Raw genomic sequence first — 18,334 nt, forward strand, 5'->3', positions numbered from 1 at the left:
GTTATCAGACCAACAAGACTAGCAGCTTGGAAGTTGATTCCGTGAAATGAGTTCGAATCCCATCCCTTATATGAGGCACTATGTAAACCTAAGAGGTTGGCTGAGCAAAGAGTAAAATGGAAAATTTAATCTTTTTCCAAAGGCATGTTTGCAATCCCCTTAGCACCTGACAGGTGAATTTTGCCCATTCAAAGAATCTTTATTGAAGCTTTTATTCTCTCTATTTTTTTAATTTCAAACTTTCTATTAAAGTTTACATCTTGTCTGGAGGGATGTTTAGTTTTCTTTTGTTTCAATGCTGCCGAGAGAGTGAACATCATTTAAAACTTATTACCTTGCTACAATCTTTTTACGCGATTGTAATTGTTTTTTCGATGTATTGGCCCGCTGTTTAGTACTCTTCCAAAAGACATCTTTAATAAATCCAAATTTAGGAATGTAATCCTCGTTACGAGTAGCTATGTGATCATCAAACGGACGCTCGGAACAAAGATCCAAGGCTGGAGAAAATTTACCAAGTTTCTTAAGATATGTATGCATTCAAATCCACCCTCAAGTCGAACAGGTGAATTTTGCTCGATATTTAATTTAATTCTGTATATTCTGTGTTGTTCAACGCCAGTAACAGTCTAGACAAGAGTGGGTGCAGGATTGTGAATTTGCCGAACATCTGTAAGGTGCGCACACAAGACAGCGCATCACAATGTGACAAACGTCATCTAGGCAATCTTTCCACAGACAAAAAGATTCCGATTGCAGCAATGTGGCACAGTTTCTTCAAAATTGGTTGCGTCCAAGAATGTACTAGACAGCACTCGAAAGCCTTTTATTTCTCTCTCCCCCCTCCCCCCCCCCCCCCCTCCGCAACCTTAACCGCTCTCGCCGACCCCACCTCAACCCTAGACACACTGGTCAGTTTTCTAGAGGTAAGAAAGGTCTAAGGCTGCTTTATTAAAAATTAAGCGAGTGTGTTACATTTAATAACCAACATTTTTTTCTTCTCTGACAGCAAATTTGTGAATGAAAAGAAAACAAAATGGTCCTTCGGTTCGTTTCATTGCTTTTAATTAATATTTTATAAGAAAACGTAATTAAGAAGAGAGCGTGTATAAGGTGTATAATTCTCTTCCAGGTGTTTCCATTGTAAAGTAAACAATGGTCTTCCCTAGAAATATCTTTGACGAGATATTTTGATCAGGAAAGCACATGCATTGCATAATGCTTTAATTTTCTTTTATGAACAAAAACATCAGAATAAATAACTAAAATAATTTTGAAATTAAGGTACCAGCTATCTTGGGCGGGCTAAATTCAATTTCCCATATATTTGCCTGGAAACTTCTATGTGGCTCTGCCAAAAAGATCTATTGTTCCAATATGGCTTTAATACAATCATCCCATCCGTATGATCACCCCATGTCCTAGAACGCGAGTGATATTATTTTTTTTAATCAAAAACAACAACAGTGAAACCCCGCTCTACGGACACTCGCTTAATACTGACGGACGCTGGTTGTTATGGACAGTTTTCTTGGTCCCACGCCCAGTGCATTTTCTTAAAATTAAACTGCTTAAAAGGACACTCAGTAATACGGAGACTTTTTCTGGACCCAATGGTACTGTAATAACGGGGTTTGATAGTAAATGATATTGCCAGATCTTGCTGATTTCATTTGCAAGAACGACCAGCAGACGATTTAATGGCTACTATTTCTTGGCATGTTATAATGGCTGATATCCGACGGCCATTAAGCCAATCAAAACTGTGGAATTGGATTATCCGACTACTGATAACAGGATATCATATTGCATGCAAAAGAGCACACGAACTACAACAGTGTGGAAAATTAATTGAAAGAGCTCATTCGCTTTCGGTGAGTACACGTGACTCTTTTTAGCAATGTCGGTAACGGTATTCTAAACTGCTGGTGAGGTCTTCAGGTTTGAAATGCACTGAGCATAACACCGACGTCTCCGATGGTTCCCACTTCGCGCGTTTCTTTTTCACAAAGTCGACCCATCTCTTCCTTCTTCTTTTCGGTTCTGGTCATTCATCACCGTACTATGGTACAAAATGCACCGATATACTAGGATTTCTAACGTTGCCACAACCGGCAGCGACGCACCTAGTAGGCATTGCCTTTAAGTTTTCGAAGGATTTCGAAGGACTTTCCACTCGACTCGCAAGTTAACCAAGGGGAAATTCCGGAACTGAACTACGGCGAGTTCTTGTTTTGACGTTATACACCGCTAAACCTAAAACACGGTCTTGAACCAATATGGCCGCATTTTTGTTGAATTTTCCGTATTTCGACCAGCGGCAGAAGAAGGAGGATTCAAGCAAATCAAAAAAATTTTTGCGGCGAATTTACTCGAATGAATATGCAAATTTATTCGAATGAAAAAATTGGGGGTTAGGTGCACTTTAAAATAGTTCTGGCCCGGCCAAGACACACAAAACCGCCACATTACCAAATTAAATTAAACTCCCGAAAAATTTTATGACACATGATAAGTAATAGTGTCTTTTCACATTCTGATTTCTCTGGTTTCTCTTGGTTCCCTTGTTCCTTAAGCAGCCCAAGTATCGCCTTTTCATTGAGGAAAAGTTTGATGATTTCAGTTCATATGATTGTCGCACAATTCACTCAAACATATTTGTGTTTAAGGACTACGCCAGAAAATGCTGGGAAAACGTGTCCTTTCAATCACACAGGAATGGAAGTATTTACGCAAAATTGCTCTTACAGTTTTAGTGCAATTCAAGTAAAGTACCAAGTCAACAAAACTAAAGAAGTGCACTGCCAAAAAATATTGTTAATCTGCTTAATTTGTTTTTCGTTATCGATATCCAAACATTTCAATTATGAATTATCTTTGTCTTTTTTTTTTTTTTAATTTTACCTTACGTTTGATCTTAGGCTTACTGGCTGTGACTGAGGTCATCGCGTAGGACTTGCGATCGGTAGGTTGGGTTGTCGGTGTTTCAGGACTGTTTCCTTCATGTATTTTATCTATCGTTTCGTGTTTTTACCTAGACAAGAAATGTAAACTACTAGCTCACCCTATCAAAGTGACCCATGTACGTCAGTGAACTTACGCACATGAACGCACTCAGTAATAAGCATAACCTAGGGTTATGTGCGAAAATGCTAGCTGACCTTGACAACCTACATTTGCCCTTGCGGTAATGGAAAGAATAAGTTTTCCAGTGTTACGATATATTGAGCGGACATTTTGTTGATAAAAACATCTGCACTTTAGACTAGTCCGTCGCTAAAAACTTGTTAATAATAGTTTGTTTTTCTCAGGTCAAAAACCTTAATATTTTCTTCACGGTGTTGTAAGAACAATTTCATGTTACAAACCAGGTTTTTTGTAAAATATTTGTCATGAGCAGTTTTGACCAAAATACCGCAAAATCACCGTGACAGTGCCCCTTTCAGAGTCACCCTCGGGACACAAGATGATTTTTTTTAACGAAGCAATTGTTCAGAACGTTTTGTGAGTAAATGTTTGTTTTTATTCCCACTTAGTCTATTACCTACATCTCGAGATCTCTATCGGTGACTACCAAATAACATGCAGTTCTAAGACAAAAACAATCAACAAAGTTTCTTCGTCACTCTCCCGTAAGAACTAGGTGCTTGATCCCGGCAACAGCGGACTGAAAACCAGCATTGTAGTCAGTAGCCACCTCATTCTTGATAAAATCCTGTCTTCTATCCACGTACTCGTCATTCTTGCCCGGGCCTCCGACCAGCGCGCCGTACAAAGTCTGCGGATTAGGACCTGGGTTGTTAAAGTTATCCCAAGTGCAGGGGGCTGGGGCGAGCGGACATGAACTGCCGCGATGATGTGGTCTCTCAGGAGGATTGGAACCGAAGCCCACCACGAAACTGCGCCCGCTATCACCCAGCATGTAATGAATCTGCTTTTTCGCAAACTCACGGAATTGGGCCGTCTTGATTCCCTGATCAGCGGCAACCAATGCCAAGAAGGCTGTGTTGGCCGAGTAGCGGTTTGGGCCCCACTGATCTCGCCACGCAAGGCCTTTTGGGGTGTAATAGACCTCGCGACCCGGGAGCCAGCTTGTTATGAACGTGTCCACAGCCTGTTTGTATGAAGGTTTGTTTGTGATTTTTGCCAGGAGGACTTGAACACCAGCTTTCTTGTCGTCCCAAGAAAATGTCCAGGGTTTTCCATTCATCCCGAACACTGCGTAGTATTGTTCCGCTTTTCTGAGAAACTTCTGATCATTTGTTGCCCTGAAGATACGTTACAGAAATGAGACACGAAGTATAGTGGAGCGTTCAAAGCTTTCCCACTATAGGTGAATGTGTACTTTTCATGTACTTGTAAGAAAGACTTAAGCTTTCAGACCTTTCCACAACTAGAGATAACCCTATAGCAGTCCCGATTGCACCGTGCAGGTACCAATCTCGCTCCCAAGGTCCTCTCTCTTCCTCGAAGGAGGAAGAAAGCGGACCCTGGGAACGAGGTTGCCACCGTCCTTGGTTCCAACAGCTTGAATTAATTAATTAATAGTTGAGCACTCTCCTACGAGTCTCGTAACATATATAAGAAAAAGCGATAAAACAGCTATGACAGGATGGTTAATCAAAAGAAACCCAAATTAAAAACTATAACCAATCTAGTTGTAAGTAATCTTCTGAGTTCTCCACTTTCTTTGACTTTTTTTTAAAACCCTTTCGTTAGGAATGGGTATGTGAACCTCAAGGTCACGATCGAACAAAAAAACTTCTACGCAGGAACATAGGGGAAGGGACTGAAGAGAACCTATGGCATATTTAGAATAGGTAATGTGGGATATCGCACGCCAGGACTGGGATACAATGATGAAGCTAAAGGGAAAAGAGATATTTAGTTCTACAAATACTGGGATATAGGATACGCAGTCGGCTTCGATCATAACTAGGCCTCACAACTAAATTTAAGTAAGTCAGTGCCAAAACGTAACAGGCACCATCAGGGATAAAATTATGACAGTGGAGACAGCAGTCGCCCTGTTGTATTCCCTTTAGAAGTAAAGATGGCGGAGTCAATTAAGAAGGCAAGGTGTCTTGAATCCAAGTTGAACACATAAGCCTTTTTACCTGTACAACCAGGCGGCTGCCCAGACCAGCTCGTCCTTGTACCCACTGAAAGACCGGTAAAAGCCGGCTGCGTTAGGAATGGAATCACTGTACACCCCTCGATGCTTGTCTGCGAACTCATACAGCTCTGCTGCGTGCTGCAGAAGCCTCATGGAATAACCTATATCTGAAGATTGGAAGGCGATGGAAGCCGCTGCCATAGCAGCTGCGGTTTCAGCAGCCAGTTCTGATCCCGGTTTCTGCTCAGTGATTTTGAATGCTGGTCGAGGCATCGTCATATCTTCCGGTCTCCCCCAGAACGCGTGGTCAGTGTTTCCATCACCAACCTAGCGCGCATGCGCAGAGAAACAATCCATGCTATTAGAAACTTGAAAATAGATAAAATTGATTTTTTGTTGAAACTTGTACTGCGTCTTACTTACAGAACCTGCCTTTGATCGGCGACCTGCATCAGCTCCTCAAGAAGATGCAGGTTATTTCATTATGTACCGCTATATAACTGGAACATATTCAATGCAATATGTTTTTTTTAGACACACTGATAGATTGAACTACACCTTACATACTACATACAATCAACCGACGATATAAAAAAAGGTTTAAAATTAAATTAAGTACTAAAATTATTGCAAAAGCAAAGGCGACTAAAATAACTAGTTAAATTGCAATATTTGAAAAAAGTTCAATATAGTACAAACTTTTAAACTATTACAAAGGAGTGCTAAAATATTGATATATAAATTGAAATATTTACAGAACAGATACTATGAACGATCATTCCCGGTGGGCTGGCAATTTGAAAAGTGTGCCAGTTCCTAAAGAATTTAGCTGTATACAATGTGGGTATAGAAAAAGCCTAGTTATGGCGCTAGCTAAGGGACTGTTTACTGGTTTATTGAAGGGTACAAATTGGATAAGAAAACAATTTAAGCTGTGATAATAGTTTAGAAGCACAATTTGATCAAATTGAAGACGGTTCAGCCCACCTGTCCATAGAACTCATGCTTTTTGGTGTGTGCTTTCATAAAGTAATCTAAGGGCCACTTGATGCAGTCTAACATGTAGTTTAACTCGCCAGCGTCTTCGTAAGCATCTTTATACTCCACTAAACCCCAAGAAAGCATGGTAACACTAAACGCCATGGGGAATCCGAATTTCACATGATCCCCTGCATCATACCAGCCACCGGTCAAATCCTCGCCATTCTCTCCGCGGTCGCTCAGTGCCGAGTCCCTCTTCCAGGGCACTCTGTTGGAGGCAGGAAGTTTACCTGATCGCTGGGCCTCATAAAATAAGATAGAGTCGTGAAGAACTGTGTCATAGTCGAATGGTGGAGGCTTACTTGTGGTTGGTGGCTCGGTTGTAGTTGGTGGTTCAGTGGTTGTTGGTGGTTCTGTAGTGGTTGGTGGCTCGGTTGAAGTTGGTGGTTCTGAGGTGGTAGGCGGTTCTGAGGTGATTGGAGGTTCTGAGGTGATAGGTGGTTCTGAGGTGGTTGGAGGTTCTGAGGTGGTTGGCGGTTCTGAGGTGGTAGGTGGTTCTGAGGCGGTAGGTGGTTCTGAGGTGGTTGGAGGTTCTGAGGTGGTTGGCGGTTCTGAGGTGGTAGGTGGTTCTGAGGTGGTAGGAGGTTCTGAGGTGATAGGTGGTTCTGAGGTGGTTGGTGGTTTTGAGGTGGTTGGAGGTTCTGAGGTGGTAGGTGGTTCTGAAGTGGTAGGTAGTTCAGTGGTTGTTGGTGGTTCTGTGGTAGTTGGTGATTTTGTGGTGGTTGGTGGCTCTGTGGTACACTCTCCGTCACCTCCTTGACCCCAGTTTTCCTTACGACGAAATTCAATGTCGGCTTCTTTTGGTGCTTCAGAGTTCATACGTTTCCTCCCAATAATGATCATCTCGAGCCTCGTACATTTGTCAATGAATGCATTGTGCTGTCGATTCTCTAGTATGTACACTTTACGATCATCTGATCTCCATTTTTGTAATGCCTTTGGTGTCTGCAACGTCTTTACAGGTTTAGGGAACGTCAAGGTCATTGTCCACCCGCCTTCGACCTTCTGCGTCATAAGGACACTTATGCTCATCTTAAATCCATTGGGCCACTCTTTAAACAACTCTGCCTTAGATGTTTCTTGTACGGGAGGGGTTGCTCCAGGTGGATGGATCGTCGGTGGAGGGGTTAGGTCACACTTGGCACCCCTTCCCGGGTGTAGCTCTAAGGTCGCTGATGGAGCGGCTTCGCTCTGTTTCCTTTTTTCGCCAATGATATCCATCTCTATTTTCTGACCAGCATTGAGATTGGCGTTGTACTGCCTGTTTCGGAGACAAAACACTGTGTTTTTGTGGCTTGAAGACACTTAGTGCGCGTTAGGGAATTGCAAGCGAGCAATCGGCTTTGAAAACTTAAGGGTCATTTTCCAGCCTCCTTTGACGGCTTGAGTCATAACGTGGCTAATCTTCATTTTGAATCCGGTGGGCCACTGTTCCATTAATCGCACTTGTATGTTTTCGCTGAGGCCAAGAGAGGCAAAACACATAAGCAGTAGAAACTCCTTCATGTCACAAAGTCAACAAGGTAAGGGGCTAGAAACGTAAAAGAAAAGAACTAGTGTGAATCCACTTTATACTATTAAAAATGATCTAAATCAATGCAATAGTTCACGGTTGATTCATTCGTTCAGCTCCCAGGTTTGACGTTCTTACTGACCCCAACGAAGACAATTAAAGTGAAAGATATTTTGTGTTAACCAACCAGACTGTCTTACGTTTTGAATGCATTATTGTGCAATATGCATATTATATGCCCAACAATAAAGGTCAACAAATGCTCCCTACAATTCCTTTATCACTTTAATTAGAGCATGACTGTTGCTTTTCAAAAAATACGTATTGACCTCGCAGTTAGGAAACGGCCTTGGCAACTTAGTTTTGTGCGTGAATATAAACGTTAAAGGCCTTTTAAGATTTTCCGGACCAAATTGTCATTTTGAAAAAATACACATTGAAACTATTCTGATGTCATCAAATTGTCGGTCACCCTATCAAATAAACAACTGGAGCACACAGGTTATTCTGGAAGCCTTGATGATCTGTTCATCAGCTCTATAAACATCTGCTACATCTTCTAATATTCAATAAAGCTCAATGTCATTTCCTTGTTTACTTTAAAGTAGGTGGTGGTCAACTAGAAAGCCTTTGCTACTTTGACCACCACACACATTTTATAATTTGTACTGTATTTATTTTTATCTTGTAATTATATGTTGTAATACTTTACTTTCTATGTTAATGTTGTGTTAATGGTGTGAAATAAATGAACCTTGAACCTTGTTCGAAGCTTATCTTGTAGTGTTGCACCATCAATCGATTATAAGTAAGGGTTATTGGCCTGGAACGAGGGGATATGTGATATATTCCCCTCGTAGCGTGCCCGAGGGCACGCCACGAGGGGAATATAGCACATATTCCCGAGGGACAGGTCCACTCCATAACATGCTTATTTTTTCGGTTGGTGAGGATTCCTAATAGAAACAAGGACCTTAAATAATTAAATGCTTATTTTATTCCAGGTGGAAGTCTAATATATAACATTTTTAGTGGCGGTAGCAGGCAGTGAGATTTCGGCCGTAAAGATGTTTTTCTCAACTGTTTTCGGAACTTTGGATTATTCACACAACAATTTGTATAAACAATTGCTTTTGTCTGCTGGTATGCGTGGTAAACATGTCACTCTTGCATAATCACTGCATTCAGTACACTACACGTGGTTGAGCGGCTGCTGTTAAATTTTGGTGTGCAGTCGGCTATCGTTCCGTGTGGAAACAACGATAAGCGATTGTTAAGATGAAGTCTTTTTGACCGAAAACTTCTTACACTGTCTTTGCTGAACAGATTAGTGGTCGTATTCCTGCAAATGTAAAGAAAGCTACCAGTGGGACAGTACGAGTATGGAATGAGTGGTCGCCGATGAAAGAACCTCCCTTCCAACTAGTAGTCGACAAGAAGATGAGTTTGAGTTTGTTGTTGCGCCTGTTATTGAATTACTAGTAGTAGTAGTAGGAGTAAAAGTTATGTTGTTCATTTTTTTCTTTAATAATAAACGATAAAGAAGCCGTTGAAATGTTTGAGATTACTAAATAGGGGGAATAAGTCGAGCGGTATATGGCGAGGGGGGGAAGGGAATATACATTCCCCCCCCCCCTCGTCATAATCCCCTCGTCCGTTGTTATCAGCTATTGTTTTCAGCCCCGCTCTCCCCTTTTACTAGTAATTGACAGGGGCTATTGAATATATTCAACCGAAAAGAACAAAGGAAACCGAGCCAACTGAAAAATAAGACTGAGTATTACATCGCAAGTGTATCCCTCTCCAACCCCACCCAGAAGTGATTAGGTTTCAGTAGCAGTTTTTCGAAATCGAGTCGATTTATACACTTGGGGGAGAGAGAAAATGCTAAGTATTGAATCAGGACTGAAACGAATATAATGATAAAACAGACTGACAATACGTAAAGGATGTAACTTTTAAAACATATCGGTGTTTCATACTGAAAATCAAACAGGTTCTTTCTAAAAGAACGTGTTAGTAAGCCATTTATCAAGCTCCATATCGGTGTCTGATATTACTGAAAATGACAAGACTGTGTTGCTTGATCTCTACAATTTGCAAAATGTACGACATGAAATGTATTATTGAATAATTATTACTTTTATTATCCTCGAAGATTAAATCTAAAGCTTGAAGTATTCTGTACTCTCTGTTGCAACGACTTTTTTCTAGCCTCTGTTTTTCCAAGTGGTCTTCCGAGAAATCCCGTTGAGTCTTGCATAATGAATTTTGATCTCACCCGAAATTAAAATGCAAAATGAAAAGAAAAGCCCGGGTTCCAATTAAAACTCGGCAAAGTCAACGCCATTTTGAAGGAGGGGTTGTTTTTTTTCTTATTAAATTCAGCTAAATGGTGACTCCATTTCTATTTCAGCGGACCAAATGTTTCCCTTGGGGAGTTTTTTTGTTTCAATTGATCAACATTCCCTAGTACGGCTGTGTGCCACTGCCTCTTCCAGAATATTCAACGTCTAAGATTGCAAAACACGAATCTCAGTACACTGAAAAAACTTTGTTTACGGTTGAAAAGCAAATTTAAAACCAGGACCGATTTAATATTCATTTTCTAATCTGGGCTTGACCGATGGTTTGGCAAAAATACATCCAGTAATGACCCTCAGTATCACTAAACTGAAACTGACGAAAAATCACCTTGCTTTCTGCAAAAAGTGTGTTCGCTTGAAATTCTTGGTGATTTTAGACTAAGAATTTTATTTAAAAAATGAAGCGAGCTAGAGCTTTCTGAGATATACTGTAACAAATATTTCAGGGTTATTATGAATTTGTCTCGAGCGTTTGTGGCAGTGCAAATAACCGGTCCAGATGACTTATATAAAGTCAAACAATTGAGCTTTTCGGTTTCAAGTTAATTACAAGCTCCTCTACAAGAAGAAGAAGAAGAAAAAAAGCTAATATCTAAAATGTCTGTATACCTTTCCGGGAGAGCAGTCCTTCGTTGTCACCAACTGTCTTTTGGGCCACTGTAAAATTGAAAAGATTCACCAGTGCAACCGATGTTGATCATTAACAAGTGAAGTAAATGTGAGGAATAGGGATAGACTTAATACCAACCGGTATTTAAACAGGCGGCACCGGTGTCGGTTTAAAGAAACAATGAAGCTTTCAACAAGGAAAATAGCGCTGATTGACGCAGACAAACGTTTGTTTTCGTCACAAAAATGTTTTTGTTACAACTGCTCTGAAAAGCGAGCCATTTGGAGGGCGTAAAAGTGATCCGATAACTTTTCATTTGAATATGAATGCTCATTCCTTTCGAGTTTGATTTTGTTGGTGGATTTTACGTCAAACTATAGTGATACCCTCTTTGTGCTTGTTACCATCGTCAAGTACATGTAAACCGCTTTCAAAGAACCCAAATCAACAGTACTATGGAAACTAAACAAATAGAACTTGATAGGGTATTATTCCCTCTCAAGGTACTGTTAATTGCAAGAATTGACGTACATGTTTTAATTTTTTTTTAACTCAAAAGGTCGTAGATGAAGCCTTAGTTGTTTGTCATAAAAAAAAGATTTTCCTTTTCTTATAGTAAACACTTTTGGTTCCTACGCAAATGACAAAGCGAGCTACTAACAAACCATTCAGTAAATTTAACATGCCGTTTTATGCTGGAAACGACACTACACATGTAAAAAGAATCAATATAGATGAAAATATATGTACACTGCTTTTGAAAGATTATATAGAAGAAACGTTTTCGCAGTTATCCACGCAACCAGACCGTTGCGAAAAACCCTGAAAAAGATTCAGGCGTGAACGGGATTTGAACCCATGACGTCTGCGATGCCGGTGCAGTGCTCTACACGTTATTAGTACAGTTGAACCTCTCCACAACGGCCACCTTGGGGACAGAAGAAAGTGGCCGTTGTGGAGAGGTGGCCGTTATGGGGAGGTGGGGGTGTAATATGACACCTTTTTTCGTGAAGTACATGTTTATTGTGCCAAGTTCATGCTTGCTGTAGCCTATAATGACAATCCAATCTTAAATAATATATATAGATAAAAAACACAATAAAGCGTAAATAATGTTTTGAATCAAAATGTTAACCGGAAAGACGAAACAAGCAAGGTTCGCAACATTCGCTATATTATTGTAGACAATTTATGCTTACTGCAGCATATAAATGGCACACAATTAAAATACGTATATCATTAAAAAAAATGGATACAGAAACATAATTTTCCGAAGACGAATGTCGGATAATGCATCAGTTTATAGAAAAAGATTTTTACACATGAAAAAAAACTGTATACTGGCCGTTGTCGAGAGGTTATTTTGGCAGTTGGGGACGCGCCTTAGTGGCCGTTGCCGTTGTAGAGAGGTGGCCGTTGTAGAGAGGTTTAAACAAGAGCTAATGTATGGACTGTCCGCCGGGACAAAAAAAAGTGGCCTGGCCGTTGTGGAGAGGTGGCCGTTAGTGGAGGTTCGACTGTATAAATCTACTAGCGTTCTATCACGAATGCTACTCTTTTATTGGCTACGTATACGCTATTCACTATCTATTCTGTTGTAGATAGTGAGTAGAGTGAGTAGCCAAACAGTGTACAGTTGTCAACAAAATGGCGACGGCTTCGTCGTGTTTTCGAAGTGTCTGTGAAGAGGTTTTTCGGGGAATTACTTGTCGAACCGATTTTAGAGAAGACAAAAATTGCAACGAAATAAGGAATGATTTTTCCCGGTGAGAAAAGGAGTCGAAACAAGAGTTAAATTAACTTTTTCTTCATTTACACTTTTAAAAGTCGGCAATTTATGATAATTTTCAAAATATCAAAGTTGCGTTTCACTGACACATTTTTTTAGAAAACTTGGTTTCCAAAGGGCACTTTTATGTCAGTATATCTTTGATTGTTATTTGACAATAACAAGCACTCGGCTCCTCGTCTCAGTTTCGAGAGAATAAACGGTTATTATTTACAGCGGTTACCAATAACACGCGACCTACCGTCCTCAAAAGAGTTGGATAAAGCACAGGTTACCAAAGCGTGATATTAGATGGATGGCCGGGAGGGGGTGTGTGTAGTTTGCTGCGGGCCAAAGGTTTCACGTGGATTCCCTCTGACAGGCACATTTTTAGAACTGGTGTCTAGGTTTGACCGTGACTTTGTCATGACATTCCAGGGACACGGCTCGGTCCGCAGCAGAAATGGCGCCAAAATTGAAATCAACTTTGTTTTCAACGAAGGCCTGTGTCCCAATAAACGAACTTCTCCGAAAAATATAGTTGCTCCGGAAGGACCGCACATCATCCTTCTTACCGTATGGTGAGGCAGATAAACGTGTGCTTAAGTTTCAAGCAAATTTTAGAGAGGTTTTTGAAGTGCTCTCCTCAAATGACGGGTCAAATTAAATTCAAATTCGACTTCAAGTTTCCAACCTTGTTAATTTTATTAGCATAATACAGGGATGCACGTCAGCCGCTGAGAGGTAAACCGCTCAAAACGGCGTTCGTAAGCACTGAGAAGCCTTGAAAACTGTGAAAACACAGCAAAACACACCGGGTAAGCTTTTTCAGACTTTATTATAATTTTTGTGGGTTTGTGTGGGAATTTTGTTGTCTACTTTTCGATTTAATTTTAACGCCATACCAACTCTTACATCACGCTTTGGTGACCTGTGGATAAAGTTACGTTTTGGTGGATGTCAATCAAAGAAATTATTTTGAATTCTGACAAGATTCCAAGGTAACCCGGACAGAAATTAAGAATTTTACCTCGCTAAGATAAGGTAAACTTTATTTAAATTGATTTCCGAGCCAGATTAAGGGAAAATAAAAAGTATTTTTGAATTAAGAATTTTAATTTTTACTGAACGTGATAATTTGTTCACTTGCACGCGTCGCTGCTTTTGCGAAATTATTACGAGTAGCGATTTAAAATGTTTCAAAAAATACAATTCCATCTAAACATTGCCCATTCTTTTAGATAAAAGAAAAGGTAAACTTTATTTAAATTGATTTCCGAGCCAGATTTAAGGGAAGATAAAAAGTATTTTTGAATTAAAAATATTAATTTTCACTGAATGCGATAATTTGCTCACTTGCACGCGCCGCTGATTTTGCGAAATTATTACGGGTAGCGATTTAAAATGTTTTAAAAAATACAGTTCCATCTAAACATTGCCCATTCTTTTAGGTAAACTGGTTTGGAAATCAACTTCCATAAAGTTTACCGTCTGTCAGGGGATAAAACTGCCAATCAGTCTTGGTTCTGTTACCTTGAAATGATCTAAGAATTCAAAATAATTTCAACGGCTTTTCTATGATTGACGTTCACCAAAACGCAACTTTATCGAAGTCTTTTTGAGGCGATAGGTCGCGTGTTATTGGTGACGTAACCGCTGTAATAATATATATATTTAGCCAAGCCTTATTGTATGAACGTAACAACCTAATGAGTTCCTCATCCATTCTGTGGCTGTTGCTGTCATGTAATGGCGGTGATCGACGAATGCTATTGCTATAGTCAACTGGAAAGTTGCTTGTGATTTTGTCCGTCAGTATATATTTTATATTATTTTATATTGAGAAGACAGCTGAAAGACACATTTTACAATAATTCCTCCAGCATAATCTTATAAAGAGTTGAAAGATGTAAGTTTTTGAATATAATACTGTTTTTTGTATTTGGCATATTGATGTGTTGAACCTTATAAATTACAATAATTTGTAAAAACTGATTGGTCTGTGTATACATTTTGATCTCTCTTAATAATAATAATAATAATAATAATAATAATCTTTATTGGGGTAATCAATTTCACTAATAAGTGATTTACAAAAGAGTCCTCGAAAATTAAAAAGAACAAAAAAAAAAGACAAATAAAGACTATTATTATATGGCAAGGTAGTCTTGAGGTAAATCCGCGCGTTCTGATTCGCTCTTTCTTGGTCGTGATTTTACCATACGGACCGTTTCCATGGAAATGGTCATAAGCCGTGTATTTTTGTTTATGACAAGCGGCAAATTTGAAAATTTGCAGCTAAAACTACGAAACGAAAACCTTAAAATACTTTCATTCTTCGCAAAGAAACTATCCAAAAGACTGATTCCAACATGGACGAAGAAGAATATCATTTACAAAGCAAATTTTACTATCCCGAAGATCTAGAAACCTCTGAAGCAGGCATCAGCGAAAGCCAGGAAGCCATTGACGATTTTATAAACAAACAGAAAAGTGAAAACACAAAAGGAAGAAGTCTACTGATATGAACACTCTACTCCGTTTTATTGAAGCTAATGGCTTGAATAGTCAAACAATTGAAAGCCTACCTGCGTCCAAGCTTGATCACCTTTTGTCAATTTCTTTTTTTTTTTTTATGAACGTACGCAGGAAAAATGGTGAATACGAGCCAGCAACATTTTCCAGTTTTCAGTGCAATATACAGCGATACTTCTCTGAGAAGAAATATCCATTCAACATACTCAAGGAAGCACAATGTCACTAGTTCGCGAGCACGACAGACACCTGGACAGAAGAAACGAGCTGCAAGCCGCTCAGGCGATTGACGAAAACGAAGAAGATGCTCTTTCTGAGGCAGGAGAATTCGGCGACTCCAATCCAGTTGCACTCCAAAGAGCTGTGTGGTGGTTTTTATCCCTACACTCTACACTTGGGTTTCCGAGCTAGAGATGAGAGCGATGAGGACAATTGACTTAATGCTGCTTCTTTTAAAGTTGAATATGATTTTCACAGCAACCTTTTCTTGATCCTTACTTTGTTATGCGCTAGTAAATTTTCTGGGATCGACGAAACCCTTTTGTGGGCATTTCAAAAACAAACCGCAGCTGTTAAGATTTTCGTCAAATTCCTCTATAAATCGTTCTTGAAGTCTTTTCTATAATCAGCATGATTACATGTAAACGTTCAGTAAATTTGTTTTCATGTTAACCTTGTGGTACCGTAGCTTGTTCTTTCTGGGTTGCTCGCGTCATCAAAAACACGTCACGACGGAAACCCTTTGAATTCAAGTAACCGGAAGTGCGTTTTTTAAAATAAACACTCCGTAAAAACTAAAATCTTAAACTAAGATTTTACCTTACGTTTCCCGTCTTATGCAAGACCACCACCACATTAAATTGAGACGGTGATCATCTTATTTTAACACAGGAGATCTCAAATGAAGACTATCGGAGTCTCAGTTAGTATATAAGATAAAAGATCGTCTTAAATATTGTCTTTAAATCGTCTTCATTTGAGAAGCGCTTATCTTAATCAACATTGAGGCATCTTACTTTAAGAAAGACCAGTCTTAATTATATTTATCTGAGTCGATGGGGTCCTTATTTTAAGACGTTTTTTGGTCTTGTGGAAATTTTAAGACGCCTAAGCAGGCTATAAGATACTGCCATCCTACGTAAGATGCAATACGCCTTAAGCTGGCGACACACCTGGCATTTTATACGACGATCGCAGCGAATTTGATCGCCAGCGAAAATCGCAAGTGATTTTCGCCACCGATTGATGCGGACACACCTGGCGATTTTTTTTCGCCGATCGCGGCGTTGTTCCTGTGATAAACCCGCCCAACCTGACTGATTGACTTTACTGGCAATTCGCAGCGATGAGCGTAAAAAAAATCGCGGGAACGGGCACATTTGGCGAATTTAATCGCCGATATCTGACATGCCAGATATCGGCGATTTAATACGCCGATCTCTACTCTCACCATTTTAGTTCTCGGTAAAAAAAAAATAAATAAATAAAAAAAGGCTAACTTGGAAGAAATACAAAATTCCAATACAAAAGGATCCAAATTTTGGAAAGCCCTTCCTGACTGGTTCATTAAAAAAATGCAGACCTCATTGACCTCATAGGGAACAGGACTTCTCTTCTGATTGGTTGATTTTGATCCAAACTCTGCAGAGGCGGAGTCTGGGCTGGAGTCTGGAGCTTTGATTCATCGCAAACTCTCACCTTGTTCAGACTTAAAACAAGCCGTTAATATTTTTCAAGCAGCGGAGAGTGGAGAATTTACAAGAATTTCGAGACAACAACTTCAATATTCAAATGAGAAGACATCTGGACATCAAATACGGTCTAAAGCCTCGGCTAAACGTTGTAACTATACACAAACTTTACCGCATGCACTGCACACTCAAATGGAATGAAGAAATTACTGTCGCTTTCTAAACCGCCTGTTTTTTGAAAACCAAGATGAGTCCTGCAATTCTGCTGCGTCACCGATCAAAGGAATGAGTGTAGTGACAATTCAGACAATCTGCAATGCAAAGTTTATAATTTACGGGACTTTTAAGACCAACAAAACAGTATTTAAAATGCCGCGGCCCGACCTCTGTTTTCCTGCGAATTTACGGTAAGCGGATTTGTATAAGTTGTGTCATTTCAGATTTGGTTTTAATAAAGTACTATGGATTGAAATTTGTCGTGTTTTCATTGCTGCATGTATCATGTACAAGCTTAACAGTATTAAACGCTCCCTGTTTTTGAATGTAGGCTTAAAAGTGACCGTTGCAGTTAGATTAAAGATTTCTTGCTTCGAAACTTAAATTGAGATTCTAAAGCATCTAGAGTAAGATTGTTCAAATCTTGAGTTAAGATGAAAATATGACTTACCACAGCACTTTGAATCTAAGAAAAAATCGTCTTAATCTAAGACTCCATCGTCGTATAAATAAGAAGAAAATCGTCTTATCCTAAGATAAATCGTCTTCAAATGAGATTTACGCGCTGTCTTACCACAGCACCAGAATTAAGTGTAAAAAACGTCTTAAAAGTAAGATTTTAGTTTTTACGGAGCAAGTTTGCTTCGAGTGCCATATAATAAACTACTAACTAACCTAGCTTGCTCGAGCCGTACTGGGGAATATTGGTCCCCAGTCGTTTTTGTACGGACCTCGCTGCGCTTGGTCCGTACTGCCACGACCTCGGGCCAATATTCCCCAGTACGGCCCTCGCGCTCGGTTAGTAAGAGGTTAATATATGAATATATAAAAATTAGACTAAAGGCTATTTACATTTCTTAACACTCTTTTAAAACTAGCTAATGATGGGCTTTGTCTGATTGAAAGGTCTAATTTATTCCAATCGTTTGAGGCAAAATTTGTCGAGGTCCAATGCCCCCAGTTCCTACTAGATGCACTCTTACGGATATTATTTTTACATCTAGAGGATGTTTCTCGAAGTGTCCCTTTTAATATTATTATCACAAGTTCTCAAGACTAGTGTATGGGAAAATGGCACACTTCCCTCCCCTATCAGTATTCCTGGTCAACAAGGATCAGAGCTTTTGCAATCAGTCGACAAAGACTACCCTCCAAAGTGCAAGCCTCCTTTTTGTTTAAATATGCAGTTTTTAGTCCTTTAAATATAACTGTTTGTTTTCCACATAAACATATAATAAGGCTGGATATTTTGAGGTGAAACAGAATGAAAGAGTAACCCATAGGTAATTTTCTCTCAAACATAACTGATTTAAGCCCAGCCTTTACTGACAACATATTTTATGAATTTTAGTAGTCTAAACACAGTAGCCTGTGTTTATTATATCAAACTAGCATGATTTCTTGAGGATTTCTCATTCAATTTGGAAATGTCAAGATTCCTTAAGTCTTCACTATTTCCCATAGAAAAGAAAATTGCT

At 39.5% G+C, this 18,334-nt stretch overlaps 1 protein-coding gene across 1 annotated transcript; it reads right to left on the reverse strand.

Annotated features, from left to right (window-relative positions):
• Positions 1-3,500: 3,500 nt before the first annotated feature.
• LOC146484729 (uncharacterized) lies at positions 3,501-8,062 on the reverse strand. The gene is made up of 3 exons (XM_085104420.1): positions 6,104-8,062; positions 5,118-5,443; positions 3,501-4,268 (listed from the first exon to the last, which is right to left on the reverse strand). The coding sequence occupies exons 1-3, from the start codon at positions 7,376-7,378 to the stop codon at positions 3,623-3,625; spliced, it is 2,247 nt and encodes a 748-aa protein (XP_084960546.1). The 5' UTR covers positions 7,379-8,062; the 3' UTR covers positions 3,501-3,622.
• Positions 8,063-18,334: the final 10,272 nt, after the last annotated feature.

Source organism: Pavona decussata, unplaced genomic scaffold (genome assembly GCF_977016875.1).
Source record: "Pavona decussata unplaced genomic scaffold, jaPavDecu1.1 SCAFFOLD_31, whole genome shotgun sequence".
Classification (NCBI taxonomy): Eukaryota; Metazoa; Cnidaria; class Anthozoa; order Scleractinia; family Agariciidae; genus Pavona; species Pavona decussata.